The sequence below is a fragment of the Chlorocebus sabaeus genome, chromosome 18 (genome assembly GCF_047675955.1).
Source record: "Chlorocebus sabaeus isolate Y175 chromosome 18, mChlSab1.0.hap1, whole genome shotgun sequence".
In the NCBI taxonomy this organism is placed as follows: Eukaryota; Metazoa; Chordata; class Mammalia; order Primates; family Cercopithecidae; genus Chlorocebus; species Chlorocebus sabaeus.
The window spans coordinates 28592239-28618504 of NC_132921.1; the positions used below are offsets into that span (position 1 = coordinate 28592239).

At 37.4% G+C, this 26266-nt stretch overlaps 1 protein-coding gene across 2 annotated transcripts in view; it reads left to right on the plus strand.

Moving 5' to 3' along the window:
* Window positions 1–26266, plus strand: part of MBD2 (methyl-CpG binding domain protein 2) — a 70362-nt gene that overhangs the window by 37322 nt on the left and 6774 nt on the right. Inside the window, exons 4-5 of one of the 2 annotated variants that reach the window (XM_007973967.3) lie at window positions 21670–21760; window positions 23133–23310. In XM_007973967.3, the coding sequence (XP_007972158.1) occupies window positions 21670–21760; window positions 23133–23310 (269 nt within the window). Of the gene's footprint in view, window positions 1–15254; window positions 15584–21669; window positions 21761–23132; window positions 23311–26266 lie in introns of those variants that run through there. The other variant, XM_073006285.1, reaches the window with a different exon arrangement.

The following is a 26266-nucleotide window of genomic DNA, read 5'->3' on the forward strand; positions in this document are numbered from 1 at the left end:
CATTTTAACAGTAATTTAATTATTTTCTGCACCTAAATTCAGTCACAGTTTTAAAAAACTCTGGTAATTTTTTACTGGGTGTTTATCTGGCTATAGAGATACTGGTAACTTACAGTTTTAAAGTTGAAATAACCAGACTAGTTGCTCCTTGTTCTTTGGTATGTTGAATAGTTTTAAGTTTTCCTTCTTTTATTATGGTGTATGAGATTATTCTCAAATGAAAGGTATGTGTCCAAAAACCTAAGTTCCATCTCCTCCATCTCTCCCCAAAAAACTTAAGTCATTTCAACCCAGATCTTTTGAGGGTTTAATCTTCCTTTTAGCTTGCATAGACAGGAAGTGTTTAAAATTATTTAGCAGGCCACTTCTCCAAAAGCTTTGGCTGTTTTTTACTTTATCCTTATGGTACCTGACAATTTTTGCTGGATGCTTTTGATTGTGCTAAGACATTAGTTGTCTTTCCTCTTTCTTTATCTTCAGTGTAAGAAGTGAGGTAATATTTGACCACTGTCTCACCAATAGGACTGTGCACTGGGCAGAATATGGGAAAATAGTAAAAAGACAATTTTCATGTTAATGTTTTAAAAATCATGATCTGTTATCCCAAGTTTTCCAGTTTAGATTCAGTTTGTTAGTAAAGGAAAGATGTTAGTTTTAATTCTATTTTGATATACATATGGCAGATGACTGCTAATCAGCTATTGTAATTGAGGAGATCGTTGGCACAATATACATAGGCAAAAATGATTCTTCCAATTTTGCTACCCATTACTTAGATTCATTGAATTCGGTTGGTAATATAAATTGCCAAATATTCCAATTGGAGGAGTTATTTTTATCATAGAGTAAATGAATTAGACGATGAGGTTTCTATTTTTGAGGTTTCCATAGATATAAATGTTTTTATTCTTTATATCACATTCTTTTAATAAGATGTTCAAGATAATGATATTGTAATTCCTTTTAAAGTGTTGAATTTTGAAGCCTATAACTAGGATTAGGCTTCTGAATATTAACTAGGCTTTACTGTGAAAAGATCTGAAATGTTTAATTTAGACGAGAAGCAATCATTAAAAATAATAATTCTGTCTTTTATAACCAACATCCTATGCCCAGGTCATTTATATGGCAGCCTAATTTGAATTCTATAAAATGTATAAATTATGAAATTTTAATGTATTTATTCCTTGAAAATGCCTTAACTTTAAAAGTGCAAATTAAGGTATGTAAAGAAAAGCATTAAACAGAATTCAGTGATTTCTATAATTAAAATTGTAAGGTAGTGATGGAATTTGTAAAACCTGGTTATAATAGGGTAGTAGCCAGCCATCTTTGTATATAGCATCAGTGTATTTGATAATTGCTTGTCTTTTCTTTAGATTAAAAAGACCCCTGTAGTGGGGAGGAGGGAACTCTGCCAATTACCAGACTATTATCCCAAACAGTAATCACTGAAATATCATTATTCAGCTAGATGCATAAAACACATCTCAAGATCTTTTTAGTGTAATTGAGTTGTAATTTTTTGCTGGTAACAATGCCTTTCCTAGTTTACCCCCTTTATAATATGAAGAACTACCATTTCTGTTTCTTATTTCTTTACTGCTGTCATCTTTGATACTATCTGGTCTCTTGATTCCTTCTTTTTCTCTTTTAGTGTCAAACCAAAGAAGCTTCATCTTTGAACTATTACTTCTTCCTTTTAATTATTAGATTATAGAGGGATAAAAGGCTTTTGTGTTTTTGACAGTCTTTGAATATTAATTACATTTCTTACAGAATATTCACTTTTTTGTAGGAGTAATTGTTTAACAGTAAAGAAGCAGATTTGAATCTTCCACTTGATCTTAGATATTTTTTTCCTTTTATTTCATTTTGCCAACTCTCCTCGCAAGGATATGAAACTTTCCTTTACCTACTTCTCTAGAAGCCAGCCTTTTCTTTTAGAAGGAATGTTTTAAAATGTATTAGAAGAAACTTTCCTGGTTGAAGATAAATTTTTTAAATGTGCCGTTTAAAGTCACTGTGTATGAAAAGTGTATGAAATAGTTCAACTTTCAGTTGCTAAAACCCAGAGGGTTACTATTTCAGGCATTCTAGCAACATTTTCTTGTTTCTAATCTCTAACAGTTATTTCTAGTATAGTCTCATTATAATGTTCTTAATGATTGACAAATAGATAAGCTAAAGCACAGAGTCTCATGGTGGATATATTCCTTTGCTCTGGACAGAAAAATTGACTGCCTCGGCAGAGAAAATAGAGGATGTGTCCTATAACACTTAAAAATATTACTCTGGGTACTGTTGGGAAGATGCCATATACAAAGTGCCAAAGGAATAGTAGAGTAATACAGGCAAGTGCTATAGGTGTTTAAGAAAAGTGAGGTTACTGTTGCTAGGAGGCTTGAGAAAATCTTTAGAAAAGGCATGAAACATATGCTGGACATATTTTTAAAATGTAAAAAATATTGTGTAACAATATTTTATAATGTTTCCTTGGGCTAGATTCCCAGAAATATAGTTAGTGTGAATATTTACATTTTTGATACATACCAGCAAATTGATTCCAAAGGGTTGTACCAAATTAAAAGACTATCAAGAAGTTATATACTTTCCAGTTTCAGCCTACCTTCTGTAGCAGCAGTCCCCAACCTTTTTGGCACCAGGGACTGGTTTTGTGGAAGACAATTTTTCCATGGACCAGGTGAAGGGGTGGGGGGTAGTTTTGGGATGAAACCATTCCACTTCAGATCATTGGGCATTAGATTTTTATAAGGAGCATGCAACCTAGATCCTTCACATGCACAGATCACAATAGGGTTCGTGCCCCATGAGAATTTAATGCTGCCTCTGATTGGGCAGGAGGTGGAGCCCAGGCAGTAATCCTTACCTCCTGCTGTGCTGCCCAGCTCCTAACAGGCCACGGACCGCTACCTGTCTGTGGCCTGGGGGTTGGGGACTCCTTTCCTATAGCTTTGACTATTATTAGTTCTTTTTTTTTTTTTTTTTTGCAGGGCGGGGGGGAGTAATTCAGTAATTTAAAAGGGTATTTTATTTTCAATTTAGAGGCATTTGTGTTAAATTTTAAACATAAGAAACGTTTAGAGCTTTTTAAACTAGGGAGTAGCTTTTATATTACCCATCTGAACTGAACTTAAAGGTATCTCTTGGTGGCCTAAAGCTAATTCCAACACGTGTACTCTGCAGATACACTTCGTCCTTCCTTCTCAGAGACCCCATCCAATGGAATATGTCACTTACCTTTTATCTTCAACCTGTCTCTAAACTGGCTTCTTCCCAAAGCATTTAAATGTATTCAAATCCACCCCATCTTAAAAAAAATTATCCACCTCACTGCTCCCCTTTTAGCGTTTGTTCTCTTTCCTTTCTTGTTAAAGTCAAACTTCTTGGCATTGTGTGTGTGTTTACTATCTGCTTTACCTCTTACTCGTATGTTTATATCTCTGAAATAATAGCTTTTGGTCTCACTGAAACTGTTCTTATCAGGATTGCTGATGTTCCTTGTTAAACTGAATGGATAAATTGCAGTCTTTAAATTTCTTGCCCTGCTTTAACATTAAACAATATGACTACCCCTCTTTCTGAAACATTCGCTTTCATTCTTTGACTCTGCACTTTCTTGGTTTTCCTCCATACTTTTTTTTCTCAATCCCCTTCTTAGGTTCTTCTTTCTCTATCTGTCTTTTAAAATGTTGAGGTTCCCCAGGGAATACTATGCATTCCTTTTTGTATGTAAACCCTCCAGGGGTGATTTCACTCATTCCCATGGCTTCAGTTATCATCCATATGTTAATGATTCCCAAATTTATATCTTCATCCTGAGCTTCAGTCGTTTGTGTCAGTTCTCCTACTAACATTGTTCACTTGGAAGTCTCACCAGCACCTGTAATCTATCGCTTTATCTTTGTGAACTCCTTTGTCATCTGGTCAAATCTGCCTTTTATTGGATGTGCTTTATCTCAGTGAAAGGACCACTATCCACTTGGCTGCCTAAGCTGGAAACCTGAGCATCACCCTTGACTCTTCCTATCTTTCACTCCAAGCGTCTATTTAGCCAGCAAGTCCTATTGATCCTACCTCCTGAATGTTCTCTTACTCCATTCTGAGACTAGGTAACTATCATTCATTTTATCTCATCTCTCATCTCTCTGCTTTTTGACTTTTGTTTGTTTGTTTGTTTTTGTTTTTGGAGATAGGGTCTTGCTTAGCTACCCAGGCTGGAGTGCAGTGGTGCAATCATAGCTCATTGCAGCTTCAACCTCCTGGGCTCAAGTGATGCTCCCACCTCAGCCTCCTGAGTAGCCAGGACCACAGGTGCACACCACCATGCCTGGCTAATTTTGTGTTTTTCATAGAGATGGGATTTCACTATGTTGCCCAGGGTGGTCTTGAACTCCTGGGTACAAGTACTTCTTGTTTTGTTCCCTTACTTCTCTCTTCATATTGCAGCCAGGTGTTCCTCTGGGTGATGGTCTGATAGTGTTCATAGTGTTATACTGCTGAAAACCCTTCAGTGCTTTCTGGTAGCTTTTAGGGTAAATTCAGAACTCTTTGACATGACTGCCAAGCCCTTTTGCTTACCTCTCTGGCCTCACCTTCTCTTGTTCTACACTCAAATCATATGGAACATTTTTCAGGTTTTTGCATATGCTATTCATTCACTACCCCTGACCCTTGCATACCTTGATCAGATTTCATGCTGTTTCCTTTCCATCCTTCAGCTGGCTGTTTCTTACTCATCTCTCAAGTGACATCAAGAACTTAGAAGTCACTTCTTCTGTTCAGAAAACCCCTGATTTACCAAGTTTGGATTTAGAGACCTTCCTTAGTGTTTCTTCTTTCTTCTTTTCTGATCACAACTGTATTAGGTTATTCATTGCTTCATCCACAATTTCTCTATTATGTAAGTGCCTAATATGTAAATTTGTTGAATTAGTGAATTAAATTATTCATTCATTAAAAAATTATTTATTGAGCCTTCAACTTGTACTTTTCTAAGCAGTGGGATACTGCAGTGAACAAGACAAAGTCCCCGCTGTCGTGGAATTTTCCATCTAGTGTGAGGATAGGAAGTGAGTCAGACAAATACATGTATAGATAATGTATCATGTTGTGTTAAGTGCAATGAAAAAAACACCAGAAGAGTGAGAGAGCATGTGGTCTTCAAAAGCAGAGAAGTATGGAGGGAACATTCTAGACAGAAGTCTGTCAATTGTATGTAGTATGAGGACTGACAGGGTTAGGAGATCATTGAAGAAACTCTTACAGGAAGTTAGGGCATAAGTGATAAGGGTGTGTTTTATGCTGGTCATAAAATAATTGATGGCTGAGCATGGTGGCTCGCGCCTGTAATCCCAGCACTTTGGGAGGCCGAGGCGGGTGGATCACACGGTCAGGAGTTCAAGACCAGCCTGGCCAAGATGGTGAAACCCTGTCTCTACTAAAAATACAAAAAAAAAAAAAAAAAAAGAAAGAAAGTAGCTGGGCATGGTGGCAGGTGCCTGTAATCTCAGCTACTTGGAAGGCTGAGGCAGAGAATTGTTTGAACCTGGGAGGCAGAGGTTGCAGTGAGCCGAGATCGCACCGCTGCACTCCAGCCTGGTGACAGAGTGAGACCCTGTCTCAAAAAAATAAAAATTAAAAAATGACGAAATTTAATGACTTATCAGCTCTGCCTATATGAAGAATCTTAGAATAAAGTGTGAGAATGATGTCATTGACAGAAATATGGACATAATAAAGGCTTAGCTCAATATTTTTTAAAAATAATAAAATATGAATTTGAGTAGTAGAAAATTTATACTCTTTTTTTTTTTTTCTGAGTCGGAGTCTCACTCTGTCGCCCAGGTTGGAGTGCAACAGCGCGATCTCTGACTCGATACAACCTCTGCCTCCTGGGTTCTAGCAATTCTCCTGCCTCAGCCTCCTGAGTAGCTGGGATTACAGGCGCCCACCACCACACCACGCCCGGCTATTTTTGTGTTTTTAGTAGAGACAGGGTTTCACCATATTGGCCAGGTTGTCTCAAACTCCTGACCTCATGATCTGCCCGCCTCGGCCTCCCAAAGTGCTGGGATTACAGGCTTGAGCCACCGCGCCCGGCCTGAAAATTTATAGTCTTAAAGTAATTGTTACATGTTGAGCTAGTAGGCTGGAGTCCAAGAGAATCTGGAGATATGGTCAGTCTTTATGGAGGGAAGAATTGCAATGGAAACATTATATGTGAATTTTTAAAAATTAAGGAATGAGGCTAGATGCAGTGGCTCAACATCTGTAATCCCAGCACTTTGGGAGGCTGAGGCAGATTTCTTGAGGTCAGGAGTTTGAAACCAACCTGGCAACATGGTGAAAACTCATCTCTACTAAAAATGCCAAAATTAGCCGAGCATAGTGGCACACGCCTGTAGTCCCAGCTTGGGAAGCTGAGGCATGAGAATTGCTTGAACCCAGGAGGAGGCAGTGGTTGCAGTGAGCTGAGATCAGGCCACTGCACTCCAGAGTGAGACCCTGTCTCAAAAAAAAAAAAAAAGAAAAAGAAAAAAGAAAAAAAAATTATGGAATGCATAATAGGCTGTTGGTTCATAGTTACCAATAATTATCATGTATTTTTCTAGTTCATTTTAAAAACATGAAAACTGTCATGTGGAAGGATCTGTGCAATTTTTTTATTTCTCTAAGTAACATAGGAATACAGAAGAAAAAAATCGAATAGTGTTTTTAAAAACTACTTCTCAAAACAGTAGTTTACTACTCCAGTTAAGTCTTCTAGTCTGTGCCAGAAACGTTTATTCTTAATTCTTATCATATCTTTTTATAATTCTCTTCATATTTCTAATTAATATACTTATTAGGCTACGTCTTTGTTAATTTTAACCATTATTTCTTTGCTTTCCCCAAGGATAAGTGACTATATAGTTCTCTCTCTCTGCCGTCATGCTCCCAACCTAGATGTATCACAATTTTAGGTAAATAGGTTAAATAGAGTTTGCATTATTATGAATGAAAATTCTTCTGGGTAGGGTAAGTAATGCCCTGCCACTCCTTTCTGTCATAAGTCTTTGTTGTTTTTAATCTTAATAACTCTATGTTAGGTTTTCTAATATAATTACAGTTAACCTTTTCTGATTTTAAAATTTCTGCCACATAAAGAAAATCAATAGTATTTTCTTTATGCTGCTAGGATGTAAATCTGTGGATCAACTGGGGAGAATTAATATTTTTATAATATTAAGTGTTACAGTTCACAAATCTTATGTATTCCTCCATTAAGGTTTTATAGTTTTCAGTCTAGTGATCTTATATATCTTTAATTGATTCTTAGATATTTGATGTTACTGTAAGTGGTGTCATTTATAAAATTTTTATTTCCTAATCATCTTTGGCTAATATTAGAAATAAACTGATTTTGTGTATTCACTCTGAATTCAGTTATCTTTCTAAATTATTAAGTCGTCTATGATTCTTTTCGACTTTACATGTGAATAAACATGTCATCTGTCAAGGAGAGTTTTCTTTCTTTCTTTCTTTCTTTCTTTCTTTCTTTCTTTCTCTCTCTCTCTCTCTCTCTTTCTTTCTTAACAATCTTTAAACCTTTGATTTTTTGTCCTTGTTTTATTTTACTAGTAGAACTTCCAATACAATCTTGAATAGAATTGATAACAGATATTCCAGTCTTATTAGTGATACAAGGGATCATTTTTAATGTTTCTTCATTAAATGTGATACTTGCTTTTTTGTAAATATTATTTGTCAGATTAAGGAAATTTGCTTCTATTTCTATTTTACTAAGAATATTTCTTATGAATGGATATTAAATTCCATCAAATTATTTTCCTTTACCTAGTTAAGTGATCAAGTAATTTTAATTATTTATTCTGTTAATAAAGTATATCATATTGATTGGTTTATGTGATTAATTTCACTGTTTGATGTTTTTGAATGTTAAACAGATCTAGAATTTCTGGAGTAAGCCCCATGTGGTTGTAATGTTTTATCATTTTTATCATTGTTTATAGAGTTGCTGTTATTAGGCTTAGGATGTTTTGCATTTATATTCATGATCGAAATTGACTTGCACTTTTCTTGTAATTTTCTTCTCAAGTTTTAGTATCAAAGTTTTTCTGGCTTTGTAAAATGAGCTGGGAAGTGATCCCTCTTCTTATATTCTCTGGAAGAGTTTGCATAAAATTGGCATTTTTTAAAAACAAAAAACATTTCTTTTTGGAATAATTAATTGGGAGGTCATCTCAGCCTAATTTTTTTACGGAAAAGTTTTAAATTATATATACAATTTTTTTCTTTGTTTTTGAGACGGAGTCTGACTCTGTCGCTTAGGCTGTAGTGTAATGGTGCGATCACAGCTCACTGCAGCCTTGCCCTCCAGGGCTCAAGTGAGCTTCACACCCCAGCCTCTGGAGTAGCTGGGACTACAGGTACACACCACCACACCTGGCTAGTTTTTAAAAATTTTGTTGCTTTTTGTAGGGATGAGGTCTCACTATGTTGCTCAGGCTTCAATTTTTAAAATAGATACATGGAAGAATATTCATTTTTTCTTTCTAGTTTTTATCATGTGATTTTCTAGGAATTTGTGCATTTTATAATTTTCAAATTTAGTGGCATAAGGTTGTTTATATATTTCTAGTAATATTTTTAATGTTTGCAGTATCTATTGTGATGTTCTTCTCTCTGATCTTGGTAGTATCCAAATGAAAAGTGGAATGAGGTATTGGGGAGACCTTTCCTAACAGGTTTTGAACTCAGTCTATACACGAGCTTTTCCTCATTGAAATTCAAATCCAATTCGATCAAATTTCTTTTTATAAGGAAACATTTATTTTATAGAAGTTATTTCTTTATAATGGATTATGCCTCGTCTTATTTGTCACTGTTGCCTAGAAGTAATCTTATAGTACTATTGGGATCTTTGTTTTTTTATGCCTGTATTTGTTTGCTATTTCTTTGCACTTTCTTTTTATTTCCAGCTTTCTGAGTCTTTTTACTTTTACATCTGTCTCTTGCATAAAACATATAGTTGAGTTTTTTAATTTGTTTAAAAATATGATCTGAAGGTCTTTTTCTTAATTGGTAAGTTTACCATTACATTTATTGCTATTACAGATATGTTGGTCTTAATTCTGTCACTGTGTTTATATAATGTTTTTAATATTTTATCATTATTTTTTGGTATTTCTATTTTTGTTCTGTAGTCTGGGTTTTTCATTTAAATATATACTTCTGGTAATTTTGAGGATTTATAACCTGATTTTAATTCTAGTGGTTGACTAATGTCAAATTCTAAATAGTGCATATGGTGCTTCTATTTCTCGATGTATTGGTATTAAAAAGGAAGAACGACTGGGCTTGCTGGCTTATGCCTGTAATCCAAGCACTTTGGGAGGCTGAGATGGGAGGATTGCTTGAGGCCATGAGTTTGAGAGCAGCCTGAGAAGAAAGTGAGACTCCATCTCTACAGGAAATTTTTAAAGAAACTAGCTGGCGCAGTGGTGTGGGTCTGTAGTCCTAGTTACTCGGGTGGCTGAGGCAGGAGGATTCCTTGAGCCCAGGAGTTTCAGGTTGCAGCGAGCTATGATCATGCCCACTGCATCCCTGACTCTCCTGCTTGGGCAACAGAGTGATACCCTGTCTCAAAAAAAAAAAAAAAAAAAAAAAAAAAAAAAAAAAAAAAAGAAGAAAAGAAAAATTGTGCCTGTTAGTGTCCTACAGAAAGAATAGGAATTAATTGGCCGGGCGTGGTGGCTCATGCCTGTTATCCCAGCACTTTGGGAGGCCAAGGCGGGCGGATCATGAGGTCAGGAGATCGAGACCATCCTGGCTAACACGGTGAAACTCTGTCTCTACTAAAAATACAAAAAAATTAGCTGGGCGTGGTGCTGGGCGCCTGTAGTTCCAGTTACTCGGGAGGCTAGGGCAGGAGACTGGTGTGAATCCGGGAGGCGGAGCTTGCAGTGAGCTGAGATCAGGCCACTGCACTCCAGCCTGGGCGACAGAGCAAGACACCGTCTGGAAAAAGAAACAAAGAAAAATAAAAAGAGCAAGACACCGTCTGGAAAAAGAAACAAACAAAAATAAAAGGAATTAATTTACACTACTGAAATTAGTTTCAAGAAAGCTTTTCTTAAGGGAATGTCTTCTCATAAACAACTAATGATCGATTCTTATCTATTAGAGATCAAAGTTCCTGCCATTGAGTGGGTTTTGAAATCAGCAATTTATTCATTCCACAGCATATATTGCTGATTAACAGATGCTATATTAACAAAAAGTCGAACATGTTCCCATCCTCATAAAACTTTGAATTTGATAAGGAAAACCAACACTGAACAAATAATTACAGGCATACTGATGTACGACAAATATGTGAAAAGTAGTGAAGGAGCACATCTAAGTTCCTGTATGAACTTATGTATCAATAAGAAAATGATTATAGCTTTTTCTGTGGAAGGAGCACATGAAAAATCTAGGCACCTCGAATGATGCTCTTATTCCATAGTTGGTCATCTTAGGATAATGGTACCTTTTCAGGCACTTGACAAGTATTGTATACCCACAGTGTGTAAGTTAGAGAGTATTCATGGCAAAATTTAAACAAACAACTACAGCAAATGCTTACTGCACCTCTATCTTCATCAACCCTAAAATCTGCCCTTTGCTTTATTAATCTATCCTATTTAGCCCAAATTATCTTTTGCCTTAACAAGAGATCACGTTGTAGTTTGCACAGCACATGAAAGAAGCTTTTCCTTGATTTATGCAATAATTTTCTTGTCATTATCTAGCTCTTTCTTCTTGGGCCACTCTGACAAAATAAGAGGGTAGCTCATACTTGATCTTTGATGTTTGCAAACCATGGTATTTAAGTTAAGTTGTTATTGCTGACCATTAACTAGACAATTCAGATACTATATGGGGTTGATCTGAAATAAAGCAGTTTATAAACTGGACGGTGAATTTCTTCTTGGCAGGAAACACTATTCATCCACATAGCCCTAACTCAGTGTCTTGTATATTTAGCTTTTTGAGAGTGACAAGAAAGTACACACTTTCTGGATTTTGCTTTAATCGTCAGTTATGTGACAAGAGTCTCTATTATTTGATTAGCTTTAGTAACTGCCTTATGAAAGTGAGTAAGATATTCATTGAATTGATGGAATCCTAACATTAGAAAAAAATTCTGAGCAATTTGATAAAAGTTTTTTTCTCAAAAAACTTTCTCATATTTTATTAGTGTTTTGATAACCTGAGATAGATCTGACAGTTATTAGGATTTCTAGTTTACTAGTGAAAATATATGCAAGGAGATTAAGTGCTTTGCCCAAGCACATCTATTTAGTGTTTGCACCGGGATTAAAGCATTTAGCTGCCAAACCAGCACTTTCTATCACCCTGTCCTCCCTCTACTTAGCCAAAAATTCATCTCGCAAACATCTGAGTGCGAATTTTGTGTCTAGCATCATGCTCTTGACAGCTGTAGATTGCAGATAAAACTTTAAAAATGGGAAGATTTTTAAGGTAACTTTTGGTTCTTTTGTTTTATAAAGCATTAACACTGTTGTCCTCATATACTTTAAAAAGTATATCACATATCTTATGCATTTAAATTTTTTTCATTAGAAAAAAGAAAAATGCTTATAGTCTAAATCTTTGACAATTAATGTTAGACATTTTAGTTTGTTGCTTAATAGTAGTAAAGAATACAGAAACATACAGAGAACTGTCATGAAAGGTCCTCAGTCCCCTGGCAGCAGGCGAATATATCAGTGAAGTAGGACAGGGGAGGCTTGAGCTAGGAATTGGATTTGGTAATTAGGTTACTGTAACCTTGGGCAAGGTCAGTGTTCATATAAATAAGAGAGGCAGAGCCTGGGTTAGAAGGAAAAGAATGAATAGAATGTGGGGAAATAAGACACAAGGTCTCTCTGCTAGTGGGAGGGGAAGATCAAGATGGCTTGAGGGGGAAGCAGTGTGAATAAGGACATGTTTTAAGTTGTCAGTGTTCAAGTGCATTTGTCACTTAAAAGAAGATGTCCCAGGAGAGGAAGGGAAAAATGGAAAATGTGAGAAGTTGGGCAAATTGATGGGGCAAGAAGAGGAGGAGGTAGAAGACGTGATCAGGAGCGCAGGTGGCGGGATAATCTTAGAAGGGCAGCAGATTCTTATTTCTCTAAAATAGGAGGAGATCTGAGGTGGAAAGGATGACGTTCATAGAGGCTCTAGACCTTCAGGCTTCATGCCTGACTTTTCTAGTTGTTCTGAAGTTGCTCTACAGGCTTCTTGGCTTGGAGGTTAATATTCAGCTTATGGTGTCTAAAATAAACAATAAAAAACAGGAATTTGGATATGTAGGAGTTTTAGATGAACTTCCCTTAGTTTCATTATTGAAATTCAGCAGATTTCTCTGGTCAGTTTATTTTTTGTTCTAACGGAGATTATAATTTCAAAAGGGAAGATGCTTTTTAAGATAATGCATGAGGGCTAAAATAAGTTTTAGGTTTTCGTGTGGCTCAGTTTGGTGAATTTTCTCCAGTTTTCATGTAAGAATTAGCCAGGCCTACTGACAGCTACATGCTAATTTATGGAAATTAACATGTTCCAAATAAACCTGTCTGTTCTATTTTGCTACTGTACCTACATTTGAACACTTAAAGTCATTCTAAATGGAGCTGTGCCTTTCTCAGTAGTCAGTGACAGATTGCACAGGTGTGGGAACCTCGATCCTGTGGTAAATAAGAGAGCCCCTTCTAAAATCTGACATCTCTCTATACAGATAATTTCTAGTTTACAAGTTATGATACAAAATTTCATGTTTCATTTATTTGGAACTCTACATCTTCCAACAGAAATGATATTATAAATGACTCTAGTGTTCCAGACCCACCCATAAAAGACCATTTAATCTAAAGTATATCTGAATTATTAAAAATACTTACAACCACATTTCTAGCAGCAAATACGTTGACTATCAACTTTCTGAGGTATGAAATGTTTCTCCCACTTGTGCTTTATCTGACTCTCCAGAATGACTGGGTTCTCCACCACTCCTAGTTGTCTGGCAGTAGAAAAAAGAGGCACCCACATCCAAGCCATTTAGATAGGTTCTTCTAAGGCTCATGAATGAGGGGAGCTGGGAGACACACTACTGAGAACTGAGAGAGGAGCTTGCAGTGATGGTGCATGCTGGCGGGGGCCCTTCTTTCTGTTTCTCCTGTGAGATCTGGGTGCCTGCCTTTATAAACCTTATTTCCCTATCCTTTTTCACTTTCTCTGGACCAGTGGTTTTCAACTACACATGATTTTGCTTCCCCCATTTCCTCTTACTGCCCCACTGCCCACCTACCTGGGTACATTTGGTAATGTCCAGAGATATTTTTTGGTTGTCACAACTGGGGTCGTTCTTCTGACATCTTGTGGGTATATAAACCAAGCAAGCTGATAGTCATTTACCCCCAAATGTCAAGAATGCCAAGGCTGAGAAATTCTGCTCCAGACAGTTAATGCTACTGGTTAGGGTTGTTTTTGCCTTTTTTGATTCATTGCAGCTTAGAAATATAGTCTGTGTTCCCTGATTCTCTCCCACCTTCTATTCTTGAAAACAAGCTCATAGCTCTTTTGAGGTTTTTCTAAGGGCTTTAGTATCATCACATCATGGAACTAGATGGACCAAAAATAACAAGAAGATTACAGTTTTAGGAAATCTTAATTAAAAGCTATCCATCCTCTCCACTGGACTTTAAATAAAGCAAAATTCTGATCTTTCTCTAGGCTTCAGTCCTTTCCTCCCCGTGATGATGGTTTCCTCATTCCCTGGTCTTCCAACCTTCTAATTAATACTGCTCCACCATGGAGAGCTTTAGCAGTGATCCTGTTCCTCCCAATGAGAAACTACAGGGATGAAAAATCCTTGTGTTATTTTAATGAGGAGTTAAGGAAAGGTTCCTTTGTATTGCATAGATCTGGCCAGAACTGTTTTCTGTTGTTCTCCTTCTTTTAAGAAAGTTTCAGGAAGAGATTTCATCCCAGCCTTTCCTTAAGTACTGCTGCACAGCGCAGGGACCTCCTTTCTCTTCTCTCCTTCTGTCTACTGCTGCTCCATACTTGCCACCAATGCCAGCTTCATGGACATGTGACCTGTGCAGTTACACAGGGCCTTGTGCTTAAAAGAGCCCCTCACTTAGAAGGAAGGGCCTATGCCTGGTTTAATGCTCTGCCGCTATATACCCTTGAAATTCTTAATATTTTTTTAAACAAGAGGCTGTACATTTTTAATTTGTTCTGGCCCCAGTAAATTATATAGCCAGTACTGCTTACCAAAGTACTCCCAACCAACATTAGGTCCAGGTGAGAGGCAGTCTGGCTTGGAGGAGAGGAGGAAGAGGAGAATTTAAAAATATTTGTAGTAGCAAGAAATCCCCAACTGAAAGCGAAGGAAGGGAAGGGAAGATTCATATTCATGTGCTCAGTCTCTTCATTTGCTAATACTTACCTTTCAGAATTGATTATTTTTGCTTTGTTTATACTTACTAATTTTAATAAAATGACCAACTACTTATTAAGTGCTATTGTATGATCAGCAATGTGCTACAAGCCACAGGTGAAACGAAATAGTAAAATGATAGTTGCTGTGTACTGGGCATATTCAAGTGTTTATAACATTTCCTCATTTTGTTCCCGTAACCCGTTGAGATTGCTTATATTGTCCCATTCCATAGAGTATGAAACTGATATTTAGAGAGGTCAGTTGTCCAATTTATAAAGCTCGTGAAAAAGCAAGTTTGAACATTGGTTGTTCAGATTCTAAAACCCAATCCCATTCACTCTGCTAATAAGTTAGATATTCCTGTCCTCAGGGTTGACTGTTAAGTTGAGGTTGTGAGTATACATGGAAAATCAGTTTCATTTTGTCTAGTGAATTATTTTTTTTAACACAACAGAGACACATCAGTACTTTACAAATTGGATATAATGATTTATGAAAATAGTGCTAGGATATATGATGTAGATGCTTTTCAGTGTGGTCAGGAGAAGTAGCTATTATAATTAATCCGAAACAGTATTCTTACAGAAAAAATTCAAAAGCCTTCAGTTATATATGCAAATCGCTCCATCTCTTTTTCCATTTTTTTGAAATACTTGCTCCCATATCATTGTTAGTGTTGCTTAGCTGAAAGTGTCTTCTTGGAGTAGTTTAATTTCTTTTTTTTTTTTTTTTTCAGACGGAGTCTTGCTCTGTCGCCCAGGCTGGAGTGCAGTGGCATGATCTCGGCTCACTGCAAGCTCTGCCTCCCGGGTTCACGCCATTCTCCTGCCTCAGCCTCCCGAGTAGCTGGGACTACAGGCGCCTGCCATCACGCCCGGCTAATTTTTTGTATTTTTAGTAGAGACGGGGTTTCACCATGTTAGCCAGGATAGTCTCGATCTCCTGACCTCGTGATCCGCCCGCCTCGGCCTCCCAAAGTACTGGGATTACAGGCGTGAGCCACTGTGCCCGGCCAGGGTCTCTTTAATTTCTATTCACCAAATAAAAATTTCATGTTCTATGTGACTGATATTTGCAACTGTGGTCTAAGAAAGCTAATTTGCAGAGAATATATGTTACACCAATTCTTTATTTTTTACCATGTGAGCTACTTCTCATGACAATTTGGTATCCCCATAAAACTCTATGCTGGTCTTAGCCTCAATATATTATCAGCCTGTCTTCTTAATTCTGCTTAAGGAAGAGGCAGGCATCAGGTGTAGATTACCTACAATTGACGAGTATCTATTACTTAGGAGTTAAATGGATTAAGAGTAATTTGATACTTCTCTTAAAATTTACTGATCTATTATTATCAGCCTTTGATGGCAGTAGAAGTGTCTGAGGCTTGTACTATATAACCTAACAGGAGCCAAACGTATAAATGCTCTTTCAGAGCTTTTGTTAAGAGGACTGTTTAATCACACTGACCTGAGTTTTAATTCCAGCTGCACCACTGATTAATTGTGTAAGTTATTTAAGTTCCTCACGCTTCTGTTTCTTTATCTGTAAATGAGAGTAATATCTTCTCCAAAATGCTGCAGGAAAGTTTAACTGAATTTCTGTACATAAAGCACTTAGCACAGTGCCAGGCCTATGGAAAGGTGTTAATGGCTAAGTGATAGTTTTCCTCCTCTTCCTCCCCCTATTTCATCAAGACAGTATGACTGGGCATAGTTTCACTGGGTAAAACAGAACATTGGGTAAGCCCTTTCTTGATTTATACCTAAACAATTAGCTCTACTTTTAAATAAACTTCAACGTATCTCCTCCTGCAATGAAATAATTAGAAGGCAAATGTCTTCCTCTTGTTGTCTGCAAGGAAGAGGATAGAATAATATTTTTAAAAAATCTTTCAGCATATTTAAGAATAAAAGTTGGAGATCTTGGTGGTCACTACACCCCCACTACATGCACACTACCATTTTTCTTTTTTTTTTTTTTGAGACGGAGTTTTGCTCTGTCACCCAGGCTGGAGTGTGATGGTGTGATTTCGGGTCACTGCAACCTCCACCTCCCGGGTTCAGGCAATTCTCCTGCCTCAGCCTCGTGAGTAGCTGGGATTACAAGCATGTGCCACCATGTCCAGCTAATTTTGTATTTTCAGTAGAAACAGGGTTTCACCATGTTGGACAGGCTGGTCTGGAACTCCTGACCTCAGATGATCCGCCCACCTTGGCCTCCCCAAGTGCTGGGATTAGAGGTGTGAGCCACTGCACCCAGCTACTAACATTCTTTCAACACAAACCAAGCCAGTCTTTCTGATACCTCGAACCTGCATCAGAATCACCTAAGGTATTTGTAAAAAAATAAATAAAACTAGCTCTCTAATCCCAGACCTACTGAATAGAATCTCTGGGGATGAGGCCTTGGAATATATTTTTAAAATAAGCCACCTTGGTTATTTTTCTTTGTAAGATCTTTAGAAACACTGACCTGCACTCTCTTACCTCCTTGCCCATACGATTCTTGGGTTGAAATAGTCTTTTCTCTTCTACATGCCTATGGAATTCTTACACAATTTTCAAGGGCTACCTCTTCCTAGAAGCCTTTCCAGATCTTCCCAAATTGAAGTTAGAGACGTATCTTCATTATTGCAGTCGGCCTTGTAGAGTTTTGCATGTTTTCTACCAAACAGCTCCTGGAGGGCAGTGGTTGTCGATTATCCTACCAAGCATCCCCAGTGCCAGAAAAACACGTTACATATCATGGGCATTCAAAGAGTATTTGTTGAATATTGTTGATCCTCAAATTCCTTTTTCCTAGTAAGCCATCTCTTTTGTTCTTCAGTAAAGAGTAGAAATCTCTTCAGAGTAATATTAATAAACTCGGGGTGATGAAGGTAAATAATAATCAGCATTATCAGCCTCAGTTTCCAGAGCATCAAAATAGGGATCAGTGTCTGTGAATGGTGGCGAGGGGTAGTTTGTGATCCCTGTTTCTTTCTCATCCTCTTTGTATATTCTTCATAAGGCAAATTGAACAAATCCCTCAAAGTCCAAGTTGAATACATAACAATTACGAAAAGGAAATGCTATCGTGGGTTCATTTTACTTTCAGTAAACAGATTTGATCATTGACCTCACTAAAGAAGCAGTTTTTGTAATACACCTTCATGTTTGTTCTCTGGGACACTAAGTGGAGTAAAGTCCATGCAGCTGTGCTTCCGTTGATGTCCTTCCTAGGAGAACTGTGCAGAGAAAATGTGTAGAGATGAACTGCAGTGACCACTAAGATGGTTTCTCCAAAGATGCTCTGCACTGTCACTTGAATTTTAGGCACTTTTGTGGTTTTAAGTGACTTTTAATTCCATCCCATGTTTCTCTCTCCATCAGCTGGTTTCCTGGATAGGGCATTGCCCAGACGGTGTTATAAGGTGATAGGCATGTGGAGCTAGCCAATGTTCTAATATACTGGAAAGTGACAAAGAGAACAAGGTATTAGATGCACTCAGAGTATCTGGTTATTGAGGATTAGAGGGAGATGTAATAACTGAGGGTGATAGCACATTTTGGGAGTTTCTCCAAATGTTAAATCACTCTTCCTTATACATGTTCTATATATTGATCATTTGGCTTCACACCAGGCAGCAAGATTAAGCTGAGAAAACCACTGAATTTGGCAGGGGAAATCAGATTTTCAGTGAGTAGGTTAGGATTTATGACAGCAGTAGTGCTTATGGAGTGTAGTGCAAGAGACTAGGTAGCCATCATAGAGGGAGAGTCCTTACATATGTTTTGAATATTTTGAGTATTACTCATCTTTTGAATCTTAAAGTCTTTGGGCTGCTAATGTTTGAGAAAGCGGGGAGACTTCCAAGTGAACAGAATCTCCAAGGAAAAACCTACTCACCTAAGTGAGTAGATCAGGAAATTTTAAACTTAGGCAAAGGAAGACCTTTTCCTCCCCTGCTCCCTCTGAAGCACTGAGGGCTATAGTGGCCAAAGATAATGAGAAAAGATCTTGGAATTTGGTGAGAGGAGCTGACTGTTAGAGTAGGTTTAGTGCAAGTTGGCTAGAAAGGGGGTGGGCTAATAAAGTTGCAGTAGGCTTGGGAAAGGGCAATAGTGCACATTGGGCCATTCCTTGAGGAACAGGCTTAGAAAGAAAAGAAAATGGTCATTATATAAGCTGGACAAAGTCTCCACGTATTAACAACCAGAAAGTACAGTCCTAGCACCCCAAAGAAGTTGCTTGTGCTGAGCCTTTGCTGTCAGACTCCCCTCCATCCTAATCTCTGGCAACCTTCCCTATAGGTTTTCCTTTTCAGGGTATCATAGGAGTGAAATCACACAGAGTGGGAAAGACTGGCTTCTTTCACTTAGCATAATGCCTACTGTATGTACATTTAAAGTGCATTTTAAAATGCAAAGAATCCTTGCCCGCATCCCCTGCCGAAACAAATAAAACAGGGATCTGAGAAGATGGATGTACAGAAAAGTGAGTTAGGAACATACTGAGATGTAAACAGACATTTACCTCCTGAGGACTGTTTCAGTTTTCAGTGAAATTAGGCGAGCTTGTTAGCTTTGAGTGAGTGTTGGAAAGGTTGGAGAGGAAGTGACCTTGACCATTTAAGTGTTTTCTTAAACTAGCCTCCTCTCCTTCTCTGACCTTTTTCACTCCCCCTTTCTTCCCTGAGTTGGTGGTGGGGGAAGATACACACACACACACACACACGCATATATATATATATATATATATATATATATATATATATATATATCTCCATTTTCATGGCATAACAATTTTGTTATTTTTGCTCCTGAACTCTGGAAATGGTGCTTTTACTATCGAAAGAGCATATGCAAAATCTTAGTTTCTTATGTCCTCTCTTGTAAAGAGAGCATCCACACATAGCAGATTCTAATTTCAGCCGTAGTTGAGGGCTATCAGATGACACGTGGTGGTTACCAGGATGTGATACAAGCTAGAGCCATATACTTGTATTTCAGTCCGGGATTTAGTTTTACTAAATTTTTCTTTTTAAATTTTTGTATTGCTTTCCTTGTTACTGATAGAAGTTTAAAAGTTAAGAATTAAAAAAGATAGAATAAAACAAATTATTTTTTAGTATCTGGAATTGGAACTTTTAGATGTAAAAGATAAACAATGTATCTGTTCATAATTCCTATGCTTTTATTTGGTAGTGTTGATTTATTTTTACAAATCAGTGACTATGAGATTAGTAAGTGCTTTTATTAAATTGTATATATACACACACACACACACATATATAAATGTTTAATTATATTTAATTCTAAAAGCACTTACTAATCTTATCCTCACTAATTCTCCTGGATACTTTTTCAATAGAAATGTAACTGGGTTTTGTTTTCCTTTTTTTTTTCTATAGCTGTGATATTCAAAGCACAGATGATATTATTCCACCAAAGAGCAAGTAGAAAGCAGGCAGGTTTTCTTGGGACATTTATTGCATTCATCAATTATTACCTTCACCTTACTACTTTTCATTCATGATGAGTAATACATTTATATCCTCGAATTGTTGACTTGTTTATATTGACAACATATTCTACTGATAATGTGATTAGCAGAGAGATGTAAGATGTTACTATATACCAAAGGCCTTCCTTGGTGCTAGTGTTGTGCTTATTACAAATTCAGCATATTGCTCTTCTAACATAAATAGAATTACACTACTGTGTCTTCTCATTTATCTGGAGAACAATTATCTGATACTTCACATATATCTAGAAGTCAGAATGTAAGCCCCAAAAGCCCTCAGAGTGGCCACAGTTTGCTAAAAGCAAATGTGATAAATCTTGTGCCCAGTTTATAATGGATACTTTATACATATTGCCTTATTTAACTCCCACAGTAATCTTTTGTGATAGCTATTGTTGCCACATTTATAGAAGAAGAAATAAATTGAAGATTCTGAAGAGGTTATAAACCTTGTCCAAGGTCTTCTATCTAGAGAGTATCACAGCTGAGATTTCAGCATGGGTTTAGACCTTGTCCAAGGTCATCTATCTAGAGACAGTGTTGCCGCTGAGATTTCAGTATGGGTTTGTGTGTCCCCCAGATCCTCACTCTGAGTCCAGTTGCTCCCATTTTCAGTCATTCTCATAAATATTTTTTCAGTACCAACTATGTGACAGGCCCTGGTATCCGGGATTAAAGGCAATTATACAGAGTCCTATAGAAATCCTTTATCTGTTTTTTTTGGCTGCAGTAAATATGAAACAGACTAGAAAAGAAAGGAGGCATGAGGACAGTGATATTGTCTCTGCTACTGACTGTCACATCTGCAGGGTGAGCACAGTACCTAGTAGGAACTCAATAAATATATGTTGAATGGGTGAGTGATATTAGTGAAAAGTAATAACTAGGAGAGAGAATCAAACATGAAAAGGATATAAAATAAAAACTGTAATTGTCTTGGACCAGTTAGTGTTTGAATAAGCAAAAAGCTCCATAGCCCCTAGGGCATGAAGAGCCTCTCAGTGTACTCACTGATGCCCATAATGATGACCTGAGGCCACTAAGGACCATGGTGATCCAGGCCCTGTGCAGCAGGGAGTCACTCATGAATGTGACATCCAGTTTAAAAATAAAGGAGGTGCCTAAAACATTTTAGAAAACGTTTCATTAAAAATGGTCTTTTCTCCCTTAAAGTGTGCTAAAGAGCTAAACTTCATTGTCTTGGAGAAATCCTATATTGGAGTAGCTCTTTCTCTAATAATATTGGATAAAGAGGGATAACACATCATATAATTTGTTTTCTTTTCCCTAATAAGTCGTAGCATTAAAATTTCATGCCAGATGAATCTTTAAAAAATTCAAATTCTTTTCTTTGGAAGATACCCTATAAGAAACTATACATAGTATACAGCATATAACCATCCATAGTACTGTAACAAGTGAATAGGTCACATAAAACAACCTTTTTTGAGCAATGTCATCTGAGAGGATTATGATGTGTTGAAATAATTCACGTTTGGAATATCATTTAGCTTTTTATAAGGAAAAATGAGGAAATTATAGGAAACTATTGAAATGATTTAAATTTCATTATTCAACAGCATCGATGCGCTACTTTCTTGTTTCAAGAATGTATCTATTAACAGTGATATTTTGCCTTACAGCTTTTCTGGGAGAAGAGGCTACAAGGACTTAGTGCATCAGATGTAACAGAACAAATTATAAAAACCATGGAACTACCCAAAGGTCTTCAAGGTATTATCTAAGTTCAGTTGAGCAGACATTTATTAAGTACCTACTGCATGCCAGGCACTCTGTTAGATGCTGTGGATTCAGCAATGACTGACAGGAGGTCTTTGCCTTGGGAGGTCATATGCCTTGCTGGATGACGTACCTCTTGTGTTTTAGTAAAGCCAGGCAGAAGCTACATGAAAAACTTGTATGTTACAGGGATGCTGCCGTGTAGTATATTATCTTAGATTTTTTCTGTGTAAAAATTTTGGTTTTAGGTTAGGTTCATCACAGAAGCTAACCCATGTGCTGCTTTTAGCACTGGATGCGGATGAGTAACAGAATTTCTCAAGCTTCCTGCTTATAGCAGCATCTGGCCCTACCACCTGCTCTTTCTCTCATCCTCTTACCACAAGAACAACTAACAGCTCTCCTTCTGCCCCTCCCTCCACAAACTGGTGCTCTAAGTAGCAGTGGGAACAGATGCACTTTGGTCCAGCAACAGCAGCCAGTGGGATCTGGGGTAGAAAATTCAGTCGCTGGTCTACCTTTCGTGTTATATGAGAACTGCGAGTTCTAAAGAAGAGTTTATTTTTCAAGTATTAAAAATTTGGCTTCTAAAGCTTGATATATTGAGAATTGCTCAAAAATCCTCATAATTCATGGTTAGATTGTTGCCTTATCTCTTTATGTTCTTGGAATGTTGGCCTTAACTAGTTAAACAGGTTTAGGACTTTAACCATTGCATTTACATGTGACACGGTGCCAGTATCTTACAAGTAATCAAAGTGTGCAGTTATTAATTCTCTGATTTTGGCTGTTTTGTTAGGTTTATGAGAAAAGCTGTTAAAGCCACAGGTACAGCTTGCTTGCATTGGCTTTTTCTTTGAATCCTGAGACAAAGAAGATAATTGTTGAGATATTTCTGGAAATTAATGTTAAAAGCTATAAGGAGAAACTATACCAGTACTCTAGGAATACATTAAAAGGGATACTTGAGTATAGTCGCTTCACCAGGTCTCACCTCATTAAAATAATTAACATTGCTTGGGGAAATATAGCCAACTTTTTAAAAGTTTAGTACCTTGGAAAATGTGTTTTAAAGTGCTGGTAAAGTATTATTAAAATGCTCAGCTATAAGCTTACAGCAAGCATGAGGATTTGTTTTTTAAAGTAAGAAAAAATGCTCAGCTATTTTGTTACTATTTCTTTAGTGTGAATTATTTAGTGTATCATACCTATTGAGTAGATATATTATCTTTTGCTGCTTTGTTTTATGTCAGTTTTACATATATGATCTCAAATATATATATAAATATCAGTTGTTTTAGGTCACATAAAGTTTGTTCAGCACATTGAGACATTTCCTTTAACTAGTACTTATTTCTCATTGCAGGAGTTGGTCCAGGTAGCAATGATGAGACCCTTTTATCTGCTGTTGCCAGTGCTTTGCACACAAGCTCTGCGCCAATCACAGGGCAAGTCTCCGCTGCTGTGGAAAAGAACCCCGCTGTTTGGCTTAACACATCTCAACCCCTCTGCAAAGCTTTTATCGTCACAGATGAAGACATCAGGTAATACAGTTTAACATGACTTCATAAACTTGGGTTTTTACATTTGGGTAAATTTTATGCTGTTCATTAGGTTCAGTGGCATAGCTAGTAAGTGATATATCACCTAGAAAGTTATACTTTTTTTTTTTTTTTACAGAGTTTTACAGAAACTGATGGAAGGTGAAAAAAGACCATTATAACAAATACATGCTTGAAAGGGGTGTAAATGCTGCATGCCAGGGATATCATCATGGTCATGTCCAAAGGACAGGCACCAGATCAGTTATATTCCCTAAGCATCATTTTTACTGTGTCTTTTGCAATTTGAGATTCTGACTTTCTATTCTAAAGAACCTCTTTCTGACAGACACAGTGGCTCATGCCTATAATCCCAGCACTTTGGGTGGCTGAGGTGGGAGGATTGCTTGAGCCCAGGAGTTTGAGACCAGCCTGGGCAACATAGTGAGACCCCATCCCCACAAAAAATTTTAAAAAATTAACCAGGTGTGGTAGTATGTAACTGTAGTCCCAGCTACTTGGGAGACTGAGGTGGGAGGACTGCTTGAGCATGGGAGGTCGAGGCTCCAGTGAGCTATGGTCGCATCCCTGCACTCCAGCTGTGGCGACAGAGCTAGATCTTGTCTTAGAAAAATAAAAATAAATATAAAGAACCCCTTTCACTCAGTCATGCCTTTTCTGATTGCTTCCTTCATTGGTTTGTCTGGAAACCAGTCTCTCTTTAAATCAGATGATAGTGATGCTGCTCTTAAACTTACTTGTGACACAGTAGAGCAAGAAGAGAAGCAAGTAAGAAAGAAGAAACCACAGGTAAAGCAATAAAACAGAGTCAGGAATGAGGCAAGACGCAAACTATCTACTGACATCTTTCACTCTTTCTAAGGCTGACTCACAAGTTAGGGTTTCAGCAGCAAATGGTAAAAGGAAAACATCCAACTCAGATTGGTAGAACCCAGAAAATAGAAGCAAACCATTGCACAGGAAAAGCAAAACTACTCCAGTTAGTAAGACCAAAGAGCAATTCTTATATGGGTTTTATGACCTCAGTATCATTACTTTATAGTGATACTTTATAGTGATACTATAGTATATTGCATTTTCTTTAAAAATATGACCTTGTGTATACTTCACTACTTCTGTCCCCTGAATGTAAATCAGTTTAATTAGAGTATTATTCCTAGACAAAACCAGCAGATGGCACTTTCGAATCCTGTAATTTTAAAATGTTTTATATTTGTTATTTTGTTTGTTTTTTGAGATGGAGTTTTGCTCTGTTGCCCAGGCTGGAGTGTAGTGGCACAATCCCGGCTCACTGCAACCTCCGCCTCCCGGGTTCAAGCAATTCTCCTGCCTAAGCCGCCCGAGTAGCTGGGATTACAGGCGAGCACCACCATGCCCAGCTAATTTTTTTATTTTTAGTAGAGACAGGGTTTCACCATATCGGCCAGGCTGCTCTTGAACTCCTGACATCATGATCCGCCTGCCTCAGCCTCCCAAAGTGCTAGGATTACAGGTATTACAGGTGTGAGCCACCACGCCCAGCCTATATTTGTATTTTTTAAAAAAATCCATACAAAGTTGACATGAAAATGTTTTTAAATGGGTAAGTCTATCTAGGTTTATAATGCGAAAGCCCTTCTTGGGTCTTAAAGTAATTATTTTGCAAAGATAAAAAGTGGTACAAAGTTGTATTCATATGCCTTGCATATGAATATTGCATATGAATATGAATAAAGTTTCTTAAAAACTTTATTTTTTAAGAAAACAAAATGTAAAAAATCAATGAAAGGAGTCAACTTGCTCATTGGATTGTTCTTACCCTTGAGGAAGAAAATTACTCCAGAGATAAGTTCTTTTCCATCTTGAATGAATACTGAATCAGCAGGGATTCCGCCAGGTCCTTATGTGTGTTGATGGAGGTTCTCTGAGTTATATCACAGGAATGTTGATGGCTTCAACACCAGATCTTTTGATAGTTGAGGAAACTATCTCAAAGCCAATTCTGGAAGATTTCCTTTTTGGGTAAATTTGTCTAACAAATTGCTCATTTGATTTAATTGTCATGACAGAAATTAGGAAGCAAATACTCCTTGTTGAATTAGTACATGTTCAAAATAAATTACTGCAAATGGAACTGTTACTCTTTATCTAATTGTGTATGCAATAGTCTGTCTACATTAAACCTCCAGCTGAAGACCCCAACAAGATATATCTCAAGTATTTTTAGCATATTTGATACTATTTGCATTGATGGGTAGTTTTGTTTTTTCATACTTTGTAACAAATTCTCACAAACTTTGCAGCTTAAAACAACACCCATTTATTAGCTCGAAGTTCTTTGAGGTCAGAAGTCTGGGCCTAGTGTGACTGGGTTCTGTGTTTGGGTCTTACACGTGTCACTGGACTGTGTTCCCTTCTGAAGCTTGGGGTTCTCTTTCAAGCTCATATGATGGTTGCAGAAATCATGCCTTGTGTTTTAGGGCTGAGGCCCCTGTTCTTTTGTTGGCTATGGGATGGTGGCTGTCTTAGCTCCTGGAAGCTGCCTGTAGTTCCTTGTCTTGTGGCTCCTCCATGTGCCCCTTTATGCTCCCGTCAGGAAGATCCCAGCTCCACTAAGGGGTCCTATTAGGTCAGGCCCACTACAGTAATCTCTCTTGATTGACTCAAAATCAGTTGATTGGTAACCTAATCATGGAGAGATATACCATCATATTCACTAGTTCTGCTCACCCTTAAGGGGAGAGAATTATATAAAGAGTGCACATAGAGGTGGTTTTGGGGAAGGGGGACTGTTGGGGACATCTTACAATTCCGCCTATAGCAATGGGCAAATGATTAAATTTCAGCTTTCACAAATGTGGAAAGTAATGCTCAAGATAGAAGAAAATCAATGGGAAATGTTAGAGTTTAAGATAAAATTCTCCATCCAAATCACTGCAGATGGTGCCATTTGCTCCAT